General features: G+C 35.1%; 1 protein-coding gene across 1 annotated transcript in view; it reads right to left on the bottom strand.

Annotated features, from left to right (window-relative positions):
- Nucleotides 1-18,782, bottom strand: part of CFAP47 (cilia and flagella associated protein 47) — a gene marked incomplete at both ends in the record, with an annotated part of 506,613 nt that overhangs the window by 345,770 nt on the left and 142,061 nt on the right. Inside the window, 2 exon segments of the mRNA XM_082864365.1 lie at nt 7,586-7,745; nt 13,412-13,506. Of these exon segments, the coding sequence (XP_082720491.1) occupies nt 7,586-7,745; nt 13,412-13,506 (255 nt within the window).

Below are 18,782 nucleotides of genomic sequence, written 5' to 3'. Positions count from 1 at the left end.
ACCAGCTTTAAAAAACAAATGCTCAAGAAACTTCTCTAGGCAGGGAACACAAGAGAAGGAAAAGACCTACAATAACAAACGCAAAACAATTAAGAAAATGGGAATAGGAACATACATATCAATAATTACTTTAAATGTAAATGGATTAAATGATCCCACCAAAAGACACAAGCTTGCTGAATGGATACAAAAATAAGACCCATATATATGCTGTCTACAAGACACCCACTTCAGACCCAGGGACACAAACTGACTAAAAGTGACCGGAAGGAAAAAGATATTCCATGCAAATGGAAATCAAAAGAAAGCTGGAGTAGCAATTCTCATATCAGACAAAATAGACTTTAAAAGAAAGACTATTACAAGAGACATGGACACTACATAATGATCAAGGGATCAATTGAAAAAGAAGATATAACAATTGTAAATATTTATGCACCCAACATAGGAGCACCTCAGTACATAAAGCAAACACTAACAGCCATAAAAGGGGAAAGCGACAGTAACACAATCATAGTAGTGGATTTAACACACTACTTTCACCAATGGACAGATCATCCAAAATGAAAATAAATAAGGAAACACAAGCTTTAAATGATACATTAAACAAGATAGACTTAATTGATATTTATAGGACATTCCATCCAAAAACAACAGAACACACATTCTTCTCAAGTGCTCATGGAAGATTCTCCAGGATAGATCATATCTTGGGTCATAAATCAAGCCTTGGTAAATTTAAGAAAACTGAAATCAAATCAAGTATCTTCTCCGACCACAACGCTATGAGAGTAGATATCAATTATAGGAAGAGATCTGTAAAAAATAAAAACACATGGAGGCTAAACAATACACTACTTAATAGAGAAGTGATCACTGAAGAAATCAAAAAATACCTAGAAACAAGTGACAATGGAGACACGATGACCCAAAACCTATGGGATGCAGCAAAAGCAATTCTAAGAGGGAAGTTTATAGCAATACAATCCTACATTAAGAAACAGGAAACATCTCAAATGAACAACCTAACCTTGCACCTAAAGCCATTAGAGAAAGAAGGAAAAAAAAAAACCCAAAGTTAGCAGAAGGAAAGAAATCATAAAGATCAGATCAGAAATAAATGAAAAAGAAATGAAGGAAACAATAGCAAAGATCAATAAAACTAAAAGCTGGTTCTTTGAGAAGATAAACAAAATTGATAAACCATTAGCCAGACTCATCAAGAAAAAAAGGGAGAAGACTCAAATCAATAGAATTAGAAATGAAAAAGAAGTAACAATCAACACTGCAGAAATTAAAAGGATCATGAGAGATTACTACAAACCACTCTATGCCAATAAAATAGACAACCTGGAAAAAATGGACAAATTCTTCAAAATGCACAACATGGGGAGAATGAACCAGGAAGACAGAAAAAATGAACAGACCAATCACAAGCACTGAAACTGAAACTGCATTAAAAATCTTCCAACAAACAAAAGCCCAGGACCAGATGGCTTCACAGGAGAATTCTATCAAACATTTAGAGAAGAGCTAACACCTATCTTTCTCAAACTCTTCCAAAATATAGCAGAGGGAGGAACACTCCCAAACTCATTCTACGAGGCCACCATCACCCTGCTACCAAAAGCAGACAAAGATGTCACAAAGAAAGAAAACTGCAGGCCAATATCACTGATGAACCTAGATGCAAAAATCCTCAACAAAATACTAGCAAACAGAATCCAACAGCACATTAAAAGGATCATACACCATGATCAAGTGGGCTTTATTCCAGGAATCCAAGGATTCTTCAATATATGCAAATCAATCAATGTGACACACCATATTAACAAACTGAAGGAGAAAAACCCAAGGATGATCTCAATCGATGAAGAGAAAGCTTTTGACAAAATTCAACACCATTTATGACAAAAACCTGACAGAAAGTAGGCATAGAGGGAACTCTCCTCAACATAATAAAGGCCATATATGACAAACGCACAACCAACATCGTCCTCAACAGTGAAAAACTGAAACCATTTCCACTAAGATCAGGAACAAGACAAGGTTGCCCACTTTCACCACTGTTATTCAACACAGTCTTGGAAGTTTTCACCACAGCGATCAGAGAAGAAAAAGAAATAAAAGGAATCCAAACTGGAAAAGAAGAAGTAAAGCTGTCACTGTTTGCAGATGACATGATACTATACATAGAGAATCCTAAAGATGCTACCAGAAAACTACTACAGCTAATCAATGAATTTGGAAAAGTAGCAGGATACAAAATTAATGCACAGAATTCTCTGGCATTCCTATACACTAATGATGAAAAATCTGAACGTGAAATCAAGAAAACACTCCCATTTACCACTGCAACAAAAAGAATAAAATATCTAGGAATAAACCTACGTAAGAAGACAAAAGACCTGTATGCAGAAAATTATAAGACACTGATGAAAGAAATTAAAGATGATACAAATAGATGGAGAGATACACCATGTTTTTGGATTGGAAGAATCAACATTGTGAAAATGACTCTACTATCCAAAGCAATCTACAGATTCAATGCAATCCCTATCAAACTACCACTGGCATTTTTTACAGAACTAGAACAAAAAAATTCACAATTTGTATGGAAACACAAAAGTCCCCGAATAGCCAAAGCAATCTTCAGAACGAAAAAGGGAGCTTCAGGAATCAGGCTCCTGGACTTCAGAGTATACTACAAAGCTACAGTAATCAAGACAGTATGGTACTGGCACAAAAACATAAATATAGATCAATGGAACAGGTTAGAAAGCCCAGAGATAAACCCATGCACATATGGTCACCTTATCTTTTATGAAGGAGGCAAGAATATACAGTGGAGAAAAGACAGCCTCTTCAATAACTGTTGCTGGGAAAACTGGACAGCAAATGTAAAAGAATGAAATTAGAACACTCCCTAACACCATACACAAAAATAAACTCAAAATGGATTAAAGATCTTAATGTAAGGCAAGACACTATCAAACTCTTAGAGGAAAACATAGGCAGAACACTCTATGGCATAAATCACAACAAGATCCTTTTTGACCCACTTCCTAGAGAAATGGAAATAAAAACAAAAATAAACAAATGGGACCTAATGAAACTTCAAAGCTTTTGCACAGCAAAGGAAAACATAAACAAGACCAAAAGACAACTCTCAGAATGGGAGAACATATTTGCAAATGAAGCAACTGAGAAAGGGCTAATCTCCAAAACTTACAATCAGCTCATGCTGGTCAATATCAAAAAAAAAAAAAAAAAAACCCAATCCAAAAATGGGCAGAAGAGCTAAACAGACATTTCTCCAAAGAAGATATACAGATTGCCAACAAACATATTAAAGAATGCTCAACATCATTAATCATTAGAGAAATGCAAATCAAAAGTACAATGAGATATCATCTCACACCAGTCAGAATGGCCATTATCAAAAAATCTAGAAACAATAAATGCTGGAGAGGGTGTGGAGAAAAGGGAACCCTCTTGCACTGTTGGTGGGAATGTAAATTGATACAGCCACTATGGAGAACAGTATGGAGGTTCCTTAAAAAACTACAAATAGAACTACCATATGACCCAGCAATCCCACTACTGGGCATATACCCTGAGAAAACCATAATTCAAAAAGAGTCATGTACCACAGTGTTCATTGCAGCTCTATATACAATAACCAAGACATGGAATCAACCTAAGTATCCATCGACAGATGAATGGATAAAGAAGATGTGACACATACATACAATGGAATATTACTCAGCCAGAAAAAGAAACTAAATTGAGTTATTTGTAGAGAGGTGGATGGACCTAGAGTCTGTCATACAGAGTGAAATAAGTCAGAAAGAGAAAAACAAATACCGTATGCTAACATATATATATGGAATCTAAGAAAAAAAAAAAAGTTCATGAAGAACCTGGGGCAAAACGGGAATAAAGACACCGACCTACTAGAGAATGGACTTTAGGATATGGGGTGGGGGAAGGGTAAGCTGGGACAAAGTGAGAGAGTGGCATGGACATATATACACTACCAAATGTAAAATAGATAGCTAGTGGGAAGCAGCCACAGAGCACAGAGAGATCAGCTCGGTTCTTTGTGACCACCTAGAGGGGTGGGATAGGGAGGGTGGGAGGGTGGAGATGCAACAGGGAAGAGATATGGGAACATATGTGTATGTATAACTGATTCACTTTGTTATAAAGCAGAAACTAACACACCATTGTAAAGGAATTATACTCCAATAAAGGTGTTAAAAAATCCAATAAAAATCAAAACAGAATACACTGCAAAGACAGATGATCACAAAGAACAGCATAAGTATACATTACTCAACCATGAACATTTTTCTAGAATTATAAACTTTTTGATCTGATTCAGATTTGTACCTTAGATATGTATACTGGTTATAAAGTGGAAACTATGAAAAATTCATGTACGCAAAGTAGATGAATGGTCATTGGGAAGCATGGCATAAAATCTAAGCCAGAAAATTATACACACCACGTTGATCCTTTTCAGTCACCATCTCAATTAGTGATTTAATTCCAATAATTTTGTGTCCATTTTTCTGATGACAGGTATTTAGGGAGCTTAACAAACAGAAATTTGTTTGACTCTCAAACAGATTTGTTTGACTCTGAAATTTGACTCTCAAAAGTCTGAATCCAGACAGTGTTCGGACTCCCATAGAATACATCATGATGAAACAAGGTAGTCAGCCATTTTTACCAATTAAAAAATAGCTTACAATTATCATTAATATTATAAAGACATTTATGATATATTAAATGCAAAAATATAAGAGCATAAGGCAAAAGCAGAATATTATAATGTGCACGTGTTATTCCTCAAATATTATAGTACAGTATATTATAGTATATAATATACTATGTGTATTGTATATTATAGTATAATCAAGCCTGTGCTGATGCAGCTTCCATCTACTTGTGGACTTAAAGAAAGCCTATCTAGAATTATTGGATAACTGCTGGAAAGCCTACATCTTAAATGAGAAAAGTCACAACAATCTGAAGGATGAAGCTTTTGTAGTGGATATTTGAGTGAGGTCCAGCAATTCAAATGATACCTATTGCTTGGCATATCACCCACTGGACCAATGTAACCAGGCCCAATACCTTTGTTAAAACTGGTGAGAATGAAGCAATCTCTTTTTCAACAGATCTACACATGAGAGAATGGAAGCCTATTTTAAATGACCACATGACTCTGATAATGATTTAGCAGACTTGAAAAATAAGAAAGAAACCAGGTAATCTTTAGAGCACCTGGTTCCAGCCATGCCTAAAGACAGGAAATCTATTCCTAGGTTTTTGCATTAGATGAGTCAAATAAATTAACTTTTACATTTAAGATAGTCTGAATTGTGAGAGGATCCCTACATCCTTCAAAACATTAAGTTTAAGAATCTCTCACTGGTCTTCCCTAGTGGTGCAGTGGTTGAGAGTCTGCCTTCCGATGCAGGGGACGCGGGTTCGTGCCCCGGTCCAGGAAGATCCCACATGCTGCGGAGTGGCTCGGCCCATGAGCCATGGCCGCTGAGCTTGCGCGTCCAGAGCCTGTGCTCCACAATGGGAGAGGCCACAACAGTGAGAGGCCCGCGTACCGCAAAAAAAAAAAAAAAAGAATCTCTTATTAATAAGAACTGCTTAACAATGGAATGGATAAATGTAACAAATTGCTATTGGAAGCAAATGCCATAAAATAAATAAATTTGCTCTTGGGAGCAAATCTCAGATGATTTAAGGACAAACAATGTAAGACAGCAGGAAGAGCTTAGATACAATATATTGTCATGAAAATAGAAGCAAAAGAAAATACAAAAATATTTTTGAAAGGAAAGCAATGGGTGGGAGGAAGAAATAGATCAAAAATGATTATGTTTCCCGCACATTTAGTACTAAACACTTCATCTTTGTAGCTGAAAAGAATAGAACTAAAAGGGAAAAATACAAGGAGTAAACACGATAGCTGCCAGATTAGTGAATCTTCCCATCAAAATGATGACAATGTGTGCCATTCTAATATTATGTAAAAAGTATTAAAATATAATCAACCTGTAGGCTACCTCCAGATGGAGAGAACAGAACTGAATACACTGTACAATGTTTTCTCCCTTGCTCCCAAGCCCCTTGCTCAGTAGTTGTGGTTTCTCAGAATAATACCATTGAGGACACACTGTTGACCAGCAAACGTCAGAGTGAAGAAAACAAAAAAAAAAAGAAATGGCAAAGTAAATTTTTAAATATAATTGTAGATTAAAAGGAAAACAAAACATATCAAAATTTATGGGATGCACCTAAAGCAGTGCTCAGAGTGAAATTTATAGCTATAAATGCCTCCATCTAAAAGATATTTTAAATCAATACCTAACACCTTGCACCATAAGAGACAAGGGGAAAAAAAAATTATAGCCAAACAAAGTAGAATAGAGAAAATAATAAATATTAAAACAGAAATTAAAGTATAGGAAAAAATTAAGGAAATCAAAAGTTGGTCTTTGAAAACATTATCAAATTTTTAAAACCGTTAGCAAGAATGACCAAGGAAAAAAAAAGAGAGAAGATTCAAATTACCAAAGTCATGAATAAAAAAGGTAAAATAAATACTAACTTTACAGAAATTTAATAGAAGGATTATAAGGAAACACAATGTACAGCTGTATACAAACAAATTAGATAATCTAGAAGAAACGTGCAAATTTCTAGAAAGACACAAAGTACTTAAACTGACCCAAGAAGAAATATAAAATCTGAATAGACTTATAGAAAGGGATTGAAGAAGGAATCAAAAGACTTCCAACTTAGAACAGCCAAAACCCAAACAACTTCATTGGTGAAATGTACCAAACATTTCATGAAGAATTAATATCAATCTTCACAAAAACAGAAATGGAGGGAATACTTCACAGGCCATTCTCTAAGACCAGGTTAAGAGAAATAAACAACTCTGTTTACGGTCAACTGAATTTCAACAAGGTACCAAGATAATTTAGTGGGGAAAAGATATTCTTGTTCTTTACATAATGATGCATATAAAATGACACCTTAATTACTGTAAAAGCATGTTATTCTTTGCAGGGAAAAAACTCAATTATATGCCGTTTTCTAGAAACTGGAAAAAATAACCTACAGTTCATTTAGAAAAGTAAATGTATAAGAATTGCCAAAAAGTTTTGAAATATATGTTTAGTGAAAGAAAATTTGCCATACCAATTATTAAAAAGCAAGCAATCCAAGAGGAAAAGTCAGATATGTTGCAGTGCCTTTTCTGATCTAGCCTTAGAAGTCACACACCATCACATCCATAATATCCCATGGGTCATATATTAGCTCTACTTGATGTGGGAGGGGACTACATAACAGCATGAATACCAGGAGGTAAGGATCATTGGGTGTCATTTATAATAACAGCTACCACAAAATTTTAGTAAGAAATGTCTTAAAACTGTTTTAAGAACATATAACAAATAATCTAAACTTTTATATACTTGATAAAATAAAATATGTGAAGGATAAACTGATACAGAAACAACAACAAATACAGAAAATTACCTACCTGGACAGAAATTTATAGAAACATTACACTCTTCAATTGGTCGCAGAGTCCCACTGAGTATGCTAAATTTGAATATGCCATCTTCGAAAAGTTTACCAGTATTACTAGTATCCAAATTCCACTCTAAATCTTTTTTTGAAGTATTATGTAAAACAAGATCCTGTTCACACATAAAAAATAAGAGATTTATAAAGATTATAATATGCAATATAAAATTTAGTTTGTATTGCTGTAGCAACTTGATAGTCCTAGGCACAAAGTCAAGCAATTAAATGTGGTAATCATAGATAAAATGTTTTAAAAGTGATGTTAGGCAAACAAAGGGGTATGCAAATATGTTCGCAGCCTGTCAACAACTATGAAAAGTACTCAAAGGAGCTATGCTAGTTAGCAAGGACACAGAGTAACAAGAACCTTCATTCATGATGGTGAGAATGCAAATTGGTACAGTCACTTTGGAAGACAGTTTGACAGCTTCTTATAATGTTAAACATATGTCTACCAAGTGACCCAGTAATCCTACTCTTAGGTATTTTCTTAAGTAAATTGAAAATTTATGTTCACACAAAAATCTGTATGTGAATGTTTATAATAGCTTTGTTCATAATCACCAACCAATGGAAGCAGAAACAAACAAGATTTCCATCAACAAATGAATGTATAAACAAACTGTGGTACATCCATACAATGGGATAAAATTCAGTGACAAAATAAGTAAAATATTAATTCATGCAAAAACATAAGTGAAGATTAAATATATTTTGTTAAGTGAAAGATGCCAGACCCAAATTTCTACATACTGTATAATTAAATTACCTGTCATTCTGGAAATGCACAATTTTGTGGGTGGAAAAAAAAAATCAATTGCTGCCAAGTGTCAGTGGAAAGAGAAGTAGGTGATTGCTAAGGGGTTATACAGAGAATTTTTAGTGTAATGAAACTGTTCTGTATGGCACTGAAGTAGTAAATAAATTATTCTATACATTTTTAAAAACTCATACAACTGTATACTGCAAAGAGTGAACTTAAAGGTATGTAAATTAAAAACAATCAACCAAGATGCTGGGGATCCCAGCATGGACTGTAGACTGTGACAAGTTATATCACAAATGTAGGAAATAACCTCACCAAAGGTAGTGTGGGTGGTAAGGAGTGTCCTAACTAATTCTGGAAAACTGTGTTTTGACTGGAAACTATAAAGCTAAAGACAAAAAGATACTCTTTGTAAACACTGTACCCTAGTTGGAAAATATGTTAAGAATTCTAAAAGGGTACAGGTTAAAAATTCTGAAACTTCTTTACTAAGTCCACCAGAGTTAAAAAATAAGTAAATATATTATAAACAAGAGAGTCAGATTTCTCACTGTCAGAGTTAAAAATGACAAGGGAGAAAGACTGAAATGAACCTTGTGGTGCTGGATTATAGTCAGAGTTATCAGTTTGAATTCATGTTTAGATAAACAAACAGGAAAAGACATATAAATAGATGATAGACAGGTAGATAGACAGATAGATAATTACCAATATATGTGTACTCATGGATTAGTACAAATACTTCCTTTCTAGGCCAAAAGGGCCTAGAACACGTGACACCACGGTAGCAGCAAGCACACCTAGTGTACAGATCTTGGTTTCTAAATACCATTCTCCTGTAAAAGATAATGAGGTTTCTTCGAGAAAATGGTGACTCAAGAGCTGGAACAACTAAAATAAAAGTGACCCTGGGAGGGAGACCTTCAAGATGGCAGAGGAATAAGACGGAGAGATCACCATCTTCTCCACAAATACATCAAAAATACATTTACATGCGGAACAACTCCTACTACAGAACACATACTAAACGTGCGCAGAAGACCTCATACTTCCCAAAAGGCAAGAAACTCCCCACGTACCTGGGTAGGGCAAAAGAAAAAAGAGAAAACAGAGACAAAACAATAGGGATGGGACCTGTACCAGTGGGAGGGAGCTGTGAAGGAGGAAAAGTTTCCACACGCTAGAAAGCCCGTTCACGGGCGGAGACTGCAGGTGGCGGAGGGGGGATGCTTCAGAGCCACGGAGGAGAGTGCAGCAACAGAGGTGCAGAGGGCAAAGCAGAGATTCCCACACAGAGGATTGGTGCCGACCAGCACTCACCAGCCGGAGAGGCTTGTCTGCTCACTCGCCGGGATGGGTGGGGACTGGGAGCTGAGGCTCAGGCTTCGGAGGTCAGATCCCAGGGAGAGGACTGGGGTTGGCTGCGTGAACACTGCCTGAAGGGGGCTAGTGCGCCACGGCTAGCCGGGAGGGAGTCCGGGAATAAGTCTGGAGCTGCCAAAGAGGCAAGAGACTTCTTCTTCCCTCTTTGTTTCCTGGTGCACGAGAAAACCATAATTCAAAGAGTCATGTACCACAATGTTCACTGCAGCTCCATTTACAATAGCCAGGACATGGAAGCAATCTAAGTGTCCATTAACAGATGAATGGATAAAGAAGATGTGGCACATATATACAATGGAATATTACTCAGCCATAAAAAGAAATGAAACTGAGTAATTTGTAGTGAGGTGGATGGACCCAGAGTCTGTCATACAGAGTGAAGTAAGTGAGAAAGAGAAAAACAAATACTGTGTGCTAACACATATATATGGAATCTAAGGGGGAAAAAAAAACGTTTTTTAGAACCTAGGGGCAGGACAGGAATAAAGATGCAGACGTAGAGAATGAACTTGACACGGGGAGGGCGAAGTGTAAGCTGGGCCAAAGTGAGAGAGTGGCATGGACTTATATACACTATCAAATGTAAAATAGATAGCTAGTGGGAGGCAGCCGCATAGCACAGGGAGATCAACTCGGTGCTTTGTGACAACCTAGAGGGGTGGGATAGGGAGGGTGGGAGGGAGACGCAAGACGGAGGGGATATGGGGATATATGTATACGTATAGCTGATTCACTTTGTGATACAGTAGAAACTAACACACCATTGTAAAGCAATTATACTCTAATAAAGATGTTAAAAAAGTGACCCTGGACCATTTTGTAGCAAAGGAAGTAAGAGAATGCTTTAAAATCATAAAGAAGGGAGTATATCAAAGGGCCAATCTAAAAGAGGTCCTTATGGCCAAAGCTGGAACAGTTTTAACAACAAAATAAAAAATGTAACATTGGATTAAAACTAAAAGTATGGAATAAATATATGTGAGGTCACAGCGATATATTAAGTAACTAACTAACTAAATAAATAAATGGAGAGAGGAAATAACCTCTCTTACAGAAAAATTCCAAATAATATATGTAAATATCCCCTCCAGAAGGTGGAGCTTGTCCCCTACCCCTTGAGTCTGGGCTGAAATAGATGACTCACTTCCAAAGCATAGAGTGTGGAAAGGGAAAAATAGTTTCTCCAACTTTACAGTGGAGAAACCTGGCATGTATACTGATACCATGTCCTCCCTTCACATGATATGACAAAAAGCACATTTCACCTCTGTGACATTCTTCCCCAAAGTCCATGGAAAATAAGAACTGAGCCTAGTCAAGGTGGAAAATATAAGACAAACTGAAATTAAAGAACATTCTAGAAAAAAAAAAAGCCAGACCAGTATTTTTTTAAATTAACATGGTCATAAAAAATTAGTAAGATTGAGAACCTGTCATACATTAGAGGAGACTAAATGCAATATGGTATCCTGGATTGGACCCTAGTACAGTAAAAGGACCTTAGTAAATACCTGGTGAAATGTGAATAGTCTGTTGTTTAGTTAATAATATTTTACTAATGTTAACTTCTCAGTGTTAAAAAATTGTTCTCTGGTTGTATAAGGTGTTAACATTGGGGAAAGTTGTGTAAAGTGTATGCAGAAAGTCTCTGCACTGTCTTTGTGATGATGTTCCTATAAATCTGGGAGCTATGTACATGACTTGTGTGGAAACTCATCTTTCCAGTGCAACTCGCTATGAAAATAAAAGCTTCAACCAGGTTTTTTTAAACTTTATTCTTCCAAATTGGAAGTGTGTAGAATGATCCATGCAATTGTCACCACAACAAAATAACACACTTTCTTTCTAAAGCATGATTGATTTAAAATATTCAAGATAAAAAAATGAGGCAATTTTACTCCCAGATGTCTCTAAGTACTGAGACACCTATTTAGCTCTAATATGTGTGTACTTTATAACGAAGTTCATTTGCACCTAATAAAGAAAACATCTTTTAATACAGAAGGTGACCATGGTATCATACCAGTTATATGAATGCCTCATATTTCTCATTCTGAAATTGAGGAAATGGTATAAGATCTCTAACATACTATCCACTTTCTATATCCTAAGAATTGAACTGTTCCAGTCATCTATGGAGAAACATCCTTTAATTAGTTTAGCATGTGTAGTATGGTTATTTTTCTTTATAATTTCATCAAAATGATACATGTGCATAGCTTACACCAATAGTTAAAATACACTTACAAAACAGTTGGCCTGGGCTTCCCTGGTGGCGCAGTGGTTGAGAGTCCGCCTGCTGATGCAGGGGACACGGGTTCGTGCCCCGGTCCGGGAAGATCCCACATGCCGTGGAGTGGCTGGGCCCGTGAGCCATGGCTGCTGAGCCTGCGCGTCCGGAGCCTGTGCTCCGCAGCGGGAGAGGCCACAACAGTGAGAAGCCCGCGTACCACCCCCCGCAAAAAAAAAAAAAAAAGTTGGCCCACTCAGCTCCTCCTCATCAACAGTCCTGCTTCCCAGAAGCAACCAATTTTAACCAATTCTTATTTCAATTTTCTCTAACAGTTATAGCCTATTCTAAATGTGATACTGATATATAGCTTACTTTAGGATTTTTATTGCTGCCATAACAAATTACCACAAAGTTAGTGGTTTAAAACAAAACAAATTTATCTCATTACAGTCTTGTAGATTAGAAGGTCAATGCAGATATCACTGGACTAAAACCAAGGTGTTAGAAAGAACTGTGATACCTTCCGGAGGTTCTAGAGAAGAATCTGTTTCCTCGCCAGTCTCAGTTTCTAGAGTTCAGACAAATTCTTTAGCTGGTGGCCTCCTTGCACTATCTTCAAATCCAGCAACATCACATCTCTCTGACCCCTCTTCTATCATCACATATCCTTCTGACCACTGTCAGGAAAGGTTCTCTGTTCTTAACTCTTCATGTGATTAGACTGGGACCACCTACATAATCTCAGATAATCTCCCATGCTCAGGATCATTATTCTAATTACACTATACATCAGCAAAGTATCTTTTACAATATAAGGGACTGTATTTACAAATGCAGGAAAACTGATATAAAAGACAAAAAAAGGGGCACTACCAATATAAATTTCTACAATGTATGCCTGAGCTTCTTTATTATGCAAGTCTCTCTTTTTTTTCTTTCCAGATGGATTCATAATTAGAAGAGAGGCAGAAAGATAAGAAATAAAGAGTAGATTATCATAGAAGTGACTGTATTATATATCTGGACTTTTTCAATTTTTATTATTGCCTCTCCCATTTCCTCACCTGTATGGAACATATTTCACGTTAATTTTAATCATAGCTTCCATTTGTATAAAGAAAGAGGGATAACCATTCAATTTAATATATTTTGAATAGTCCTATTAAAATATACATATATAAAATAAGTGGCTTTATACATTTGTATACTTTGATTATTACTTCTGAGAAATACGGTCTATATATACATATATATATATATATATATATATATATATATATGCAAGTTCTCTAAAATGAAAGTATTCTTAAAACACATCCTTCAGAATAATCACCTTAATAAACTGAAAACCATAATCAGAAAAAAAAATGTAAATTGCAACAATTCTCTATACACACCTGAGTTTTTGTGACACTTTTATTAGGATCCATAGTATGTAATGGGATTTCAAATATAAAATCAGTGCTGGAAAATGTCACTGGTGCTTGCAACACTGTGAGAGGAAAGCAAATACACTGTTAAAATACTAATAGACATAAGCTCACAGATAATTTTTACTTTACATTTAAATTTTCTACCTATTTTTGTATTTCCAGCCAGAAAATAAAATTATGTTTAAAAACATTTCAGGAATATCTTGGTTTATCACATCTGTAAGTTCCCATTTTGTAATGGTAGTTAATTACAAGTAAAATATAAAATGTACCCTTGAGTCAATAAGAGTATAAAATATACTAAATATTAATCTCAGGAAAAAAATAGACAAAGTTAAAATGATGTCCACAGTAAAATTTCACCAATGCAGAAGTACGGAAGTGAAAAGAAATATAGAAGGAAAAATTATTGGAATATAGGGAAAATATATAGATGCCATATCAAAAAACATTCTATACATGAAACAGAAAAGCTCTATGGAGAAAATGGCTATTCATGGAAGATTAGGAATGGAATCATATGTAAAAATACATTAGAGAAGATATTATCTGCTGGAAACCCCTATATTTTTAATAGATTTTTAGAGCAATTTTAGATTCACAGAACTGAGCAGAGATTTCCCATATAACCCCCTCACCACTGCCACACACACAGTCTCTTCCATTATCAACATCCTCTACCACGGCGGTACATTCGTTACACAGGAACCTGCAATGACACATCATTATAAGCTAATGCCCACTGTTTACATTAGTGATCATTCATGGTGTACATTCTCTAGGTTTGAACAAATGTATAGTGACATCTATCCACCACTATAGTTTCATACAGAGGAGATTCACTGCCCTCAAAATCCTCTGTGGTCTATTTGTCTCTCTCTCCCCACAACCCTTGGAAGCTACTGATCTTTTTTATTGCCTCCATAGTTTTACATCTTCCAAAATGTTATAGTTGGAATGATACAGTACGTAGGCTTGTGAGATTAGATTCTTTCACTTAGTAATGTACATTTAAGGTTCTTCCATGTCTTTTCATGATGTGATAGCTCATTTCTTTTTAGTGCTAAATAATATTCCACTGTCTGGATGTACCACAGTTTATCCATTCACCTACTCGGATAAACAAGATTTGGAAGGACATCTTGGTTGCTTCCAAATTTTGGCAATTATGAACAAAGCTGCCATAAAATTTACATGCAGGTTTTTGTGTGAATATGAGTTTTCAACTCTTTTAGGTAAATACCAAGGAGAGTGATCTGCTGGATCGTATTATAAGAGTATGTTTAGTGTTGGAAGAAACCACCAAATGCCCAACTGTCTTCCAAAGAAGCAATATTATCTTTCAATCCCATCAGCAATGCAATCTCACTAGCAATTGCATTCACATCAGCTCCTGTTGTTCACATCCTCATCAGCATTTAGCATTGTCAGTGTTCTGGATTCTGGCCATGCTAATAGGTGTATAGTGGTATCTTATTGTTGTTTTAATTTGCATTTTCTTGATAACATATGATGTGGAGCATTTTTTCATGTGCTTATCTGCCATCAGTATATCTCCTTTAGTAAGGTGTATGTTCAGATCTCTGACCCATGTTTTAATTGGTTTTTCTTATTGTTGCATTTTGAATTCTCTGTATATGTCTTTTGCAAATATTTTCTCCCAGTCAGCAGCTTGTCATTTGGTATCTTAATACTGTCTTTTGCAGAGCATAAATTTTTAATATTAATTAGGTCCAGCTTATTCTTTCATAGATCTTGACTTTGTTGTTGTACCTAAAATGTCACTGCCAAACCCAAGGTCATTTTAGAGATGTTTTCCTATGTTATTTTCCATGAGTTTTATAGTTTTGCATTTTACATTATGGTCTTCAATCCATTTTGAGTTAATTTTTTGTGAAGGGTATAAAGTCTGTGTCTAGATTCATTGTTTTTGCTTGTGGATGTCCAGTTATTCAGTACCATTCTTTAAAAAGGCTATTCCAAATTGTACTGCCTCTACTCCTTTGTCAAAGATGAGTTGACTATACTTATGCAGGCCTGTTTCTGGGCTCTTTTTTCTGTTCCATTGATCTATTTGTCTAGTTTTGTCAATACTAAACTTTCCTGATTATTGTACCTTTGTAGTAACTCTTGAAGTTGGGTAGTGTCTGTCCTCTAACTTTGTTCTGTTTGCTCAATAGCATGTTGACCACTGTGGGTCTTTTCCCTTTTCATATAAACTTTGAATCAATATGTCTGTCAATATCCACAAAATAACTTGCTGGGATTTTGACTGGGAATGCATTGAACCGCTAGATAAAGTTGGGAAGAACTGCCAACTTGACAATACTGAATCTTTCCATGCATTAACATGGAATATTGCTCCATTTATTTAATTCTTCTTTGATATCCTTCATCAGAGCTTTGTAGTGCTGCTCATATAGCTCTTATTAAGTATTTTGTTCAATTTATACCTAAGTATTTCATTTTTGTTGGGTGCTAATATAAATGGTATTTTGTATTTAATTTTAAATTCCATTTTACATTACTTGTATACAGGAAAGCAACTGACTTTTGTATATTAGCCTGTATCCTGCAACCTTACTATAATAGCTTATTAGTTCTAGTTTTGTTTTCTTTTAATTTACTCAGATTTTCTATAGACAATCATGTCACCCACAGACAAAGGCAGTTTTAGTTCTTCCTTCCTAATCTGTATACCTTTCAATTCCTTTTTGTGTCTTATTGCGTTAGCTAAGTCTTCCAGTACAATGTTGAGAAATAGTGGTGAGAGGGGATATCCTAGCCTGGTTTCTGTTCTTAGTGAGAAAGCTTCAAGTTTCTCACCATTAAGAATGATGTTAGATGTGGGGGGTTTTCATAGATATTTTCTGTCAAGTTGAGAAAGTTCCCCTCCATCACTCATTTACTGAATTTTTTAAATGTATATATGGGTAATGGATTTTGTAAAATGTTCTTCTGCATCTACTTGATATGATCATGTGATATTTTCTTCCTTAGCCTGTTAATGTGATGGCTTAATGATTTTTCTTTCTAATAAAAAAAGTTTTATGTTCTTCATAAAGAAAACTGTAAAAACACAAAAAATCATCCCAAATTATCTATACTCTACCCACTCAGAAATCATTACTGTTTATGTTTTGTCTACATACAATTTTTCATATACACATATATATTTCCATAACCCAAAAGTGGGGCCATATAACACATTTTGTAATCTGCACTTTTTTTAAAACAAGATATCATGAATTTTCTTAGAAGTATAGCATTCCTTAATAAACTCATAGTATAATCTAATTACCCAATCCCCTATTGCTGGACATTTAGGTTACTCCCAGTATTTCACCATCATTGGTAATGCTCTAATGAACATCTTTATATATTCCTTTGTTTTCTTAGGATAAATTCCTAAGGAATGTTCTTAACAGAGAAAACTAATATTTGGGGGTTGTATCTATAAAATATATTTCACTGGTTTAAGTTATAGTTTGCTTGTTTAAAATATACCTTCCATTCCTCTAGTGCTTTTACTTTGCACAGTGCTTTCCGCTTTGCCAAGTATGCAAGGAAGCTACCAATTATCCTTTTTTTTACTGATAAGAAAACTGGTTAATTGAGTTTTGAATGTGAACCAGCCTTGCATACATGAGATACCCCTATACCTCTTTCCCCTTCCCACTGGTAACCACTAGTTTGTTCTCTATATATGTAAGTCTGTTCCTGTTTTGTTATAAATTGGGTTGGCCAAAGAGTTCATTTGGGTTTTCCCATAAGATGTTATGGGAAAACCCAAATGAACTCTTTGGCCAACCCAATATATTCATTTATTTTTTATATTCCACATACAAGTGAAAACAGAGTATTTGTCTTTATCTGCAAGGACCTTTTTAATAACAAAATAATCCTAATTCCTCCCTACCTTCCTTAACGTACTTATAGCATAATTGTTTGATTACTGTCATTGTTTCATTATTGTCATTAATTTCACTTACATATAAGTATACATAAACATATATATAAATAAATACTGTTGCGTTATTATGTTGAATAAACTTAAACGTCAGATCAAGAATATGAAAAATAAAAAATCTTATTTTACCTTTATTTATTTTGTCTCCAGTGCTCGTTTCTTTATATAGACCTAAGTTTCTCACCTATAACATTTTTCTTCTCGCTAAAGAACTTCTTTTACTATTTCTTTCAAGGCAGGTCTATTGGCAACAAATCCCCTCAATTTTTGTTTTTCTGAAACAGTCTTTATTTCTCCTTCACTTTTGAAGGATAATTTCTCAAGGTACAGGATTCTAGATTGGTGTTTTTTGGTCTCTCAACACTTTATATATTTCCCTCCATTCTCTTCTTGCTTGCATAGTTTGTGAGAAGAAGTCACATATAATTCTTATCTTTGCTCCTCAATATAGTATGTGTTTTTTCCTCTGAATTACTTCAGGATTTTTTAAAATTAATTTTTATTAGAGTATAGTTGCTTTACAATGTTCTGTTAGTTTCTGCTGTACAGCTAAGTGAATCAGTTATACATATACATATATCCACTCTTTTAGATTCCCTTTCCATCTAGGTCACCACAGAGCACTGAGTAGAATTCCCTGTGCTATACGGTAGGTTCTCATTAGTTATCTATTTTATATATAGTAGTGTATATATGTCAATCCCAATCTCCCAATTCATCCCAACACCCTTCCACCCTTGATAACTATAAGTCTGTTTTCTACATCTGTGACTAAATTTCTGCCTTGCAAATAAGTTCATGTGTACCATTTTTCTAGATTCCACATAAATATTATATGGTATTTGTCCTTCTCTTTCTTTCTTACTTCACTTTGTACGACAATCTTTAGATCCATCCATGTTGCTGCAAATGGCATTAATTCATTCCTTTTTATGGCTGAGTAATATTCCATTGTATATATGTACCACATCTTCTTTATATATTCCTCTGTCAATGGATATTTAGGTTGTTTCCATGTCCCGGCTACTGTAAATAGTGCCGCAATGAACATCGGGGTGCATGCATTCTCAGGATTTTTTAATCTTTGATTTTTCTGCAGTTTGAAAGTGATACGCCTAGGTGTAGTTTTTGCCATTCATCCTGTGTGGTATTCTCTGAGCTTACTGGATCCATGGTTTGGTGTCTGACTTTAATTTGGACGAAATTCCAGTCATTATGTTTCAAATATTTCTTGTTACTTTCTTTTTCTTCTCCCACTGGTCTTTCCAGTATACATATATTACATACTTTGTAGTTGTCCCACAGTATGTAGATAGTCTGTTTTTTTTGGTTTTTTTTCCTCAGTCTTTTCTATCCTTGCTTTTC

The sequence above is a fragment of the Leucopleurus acutus genome, assembly GCF_964270905.1.
Source record: "Leucopleurus acutus genome assembly, chromosome: X".
NCBI classification, from domain to species: domain Eukaryota; kingdom Metazoa; phylum Chordata; class Mammalia; order Artiodactyla; family Delphinidae; genus Leucopleurus; species Leucopleurus acutus.
This window is presented reverse-complemented; position numbering and strand designations above follow the sequence as displayed.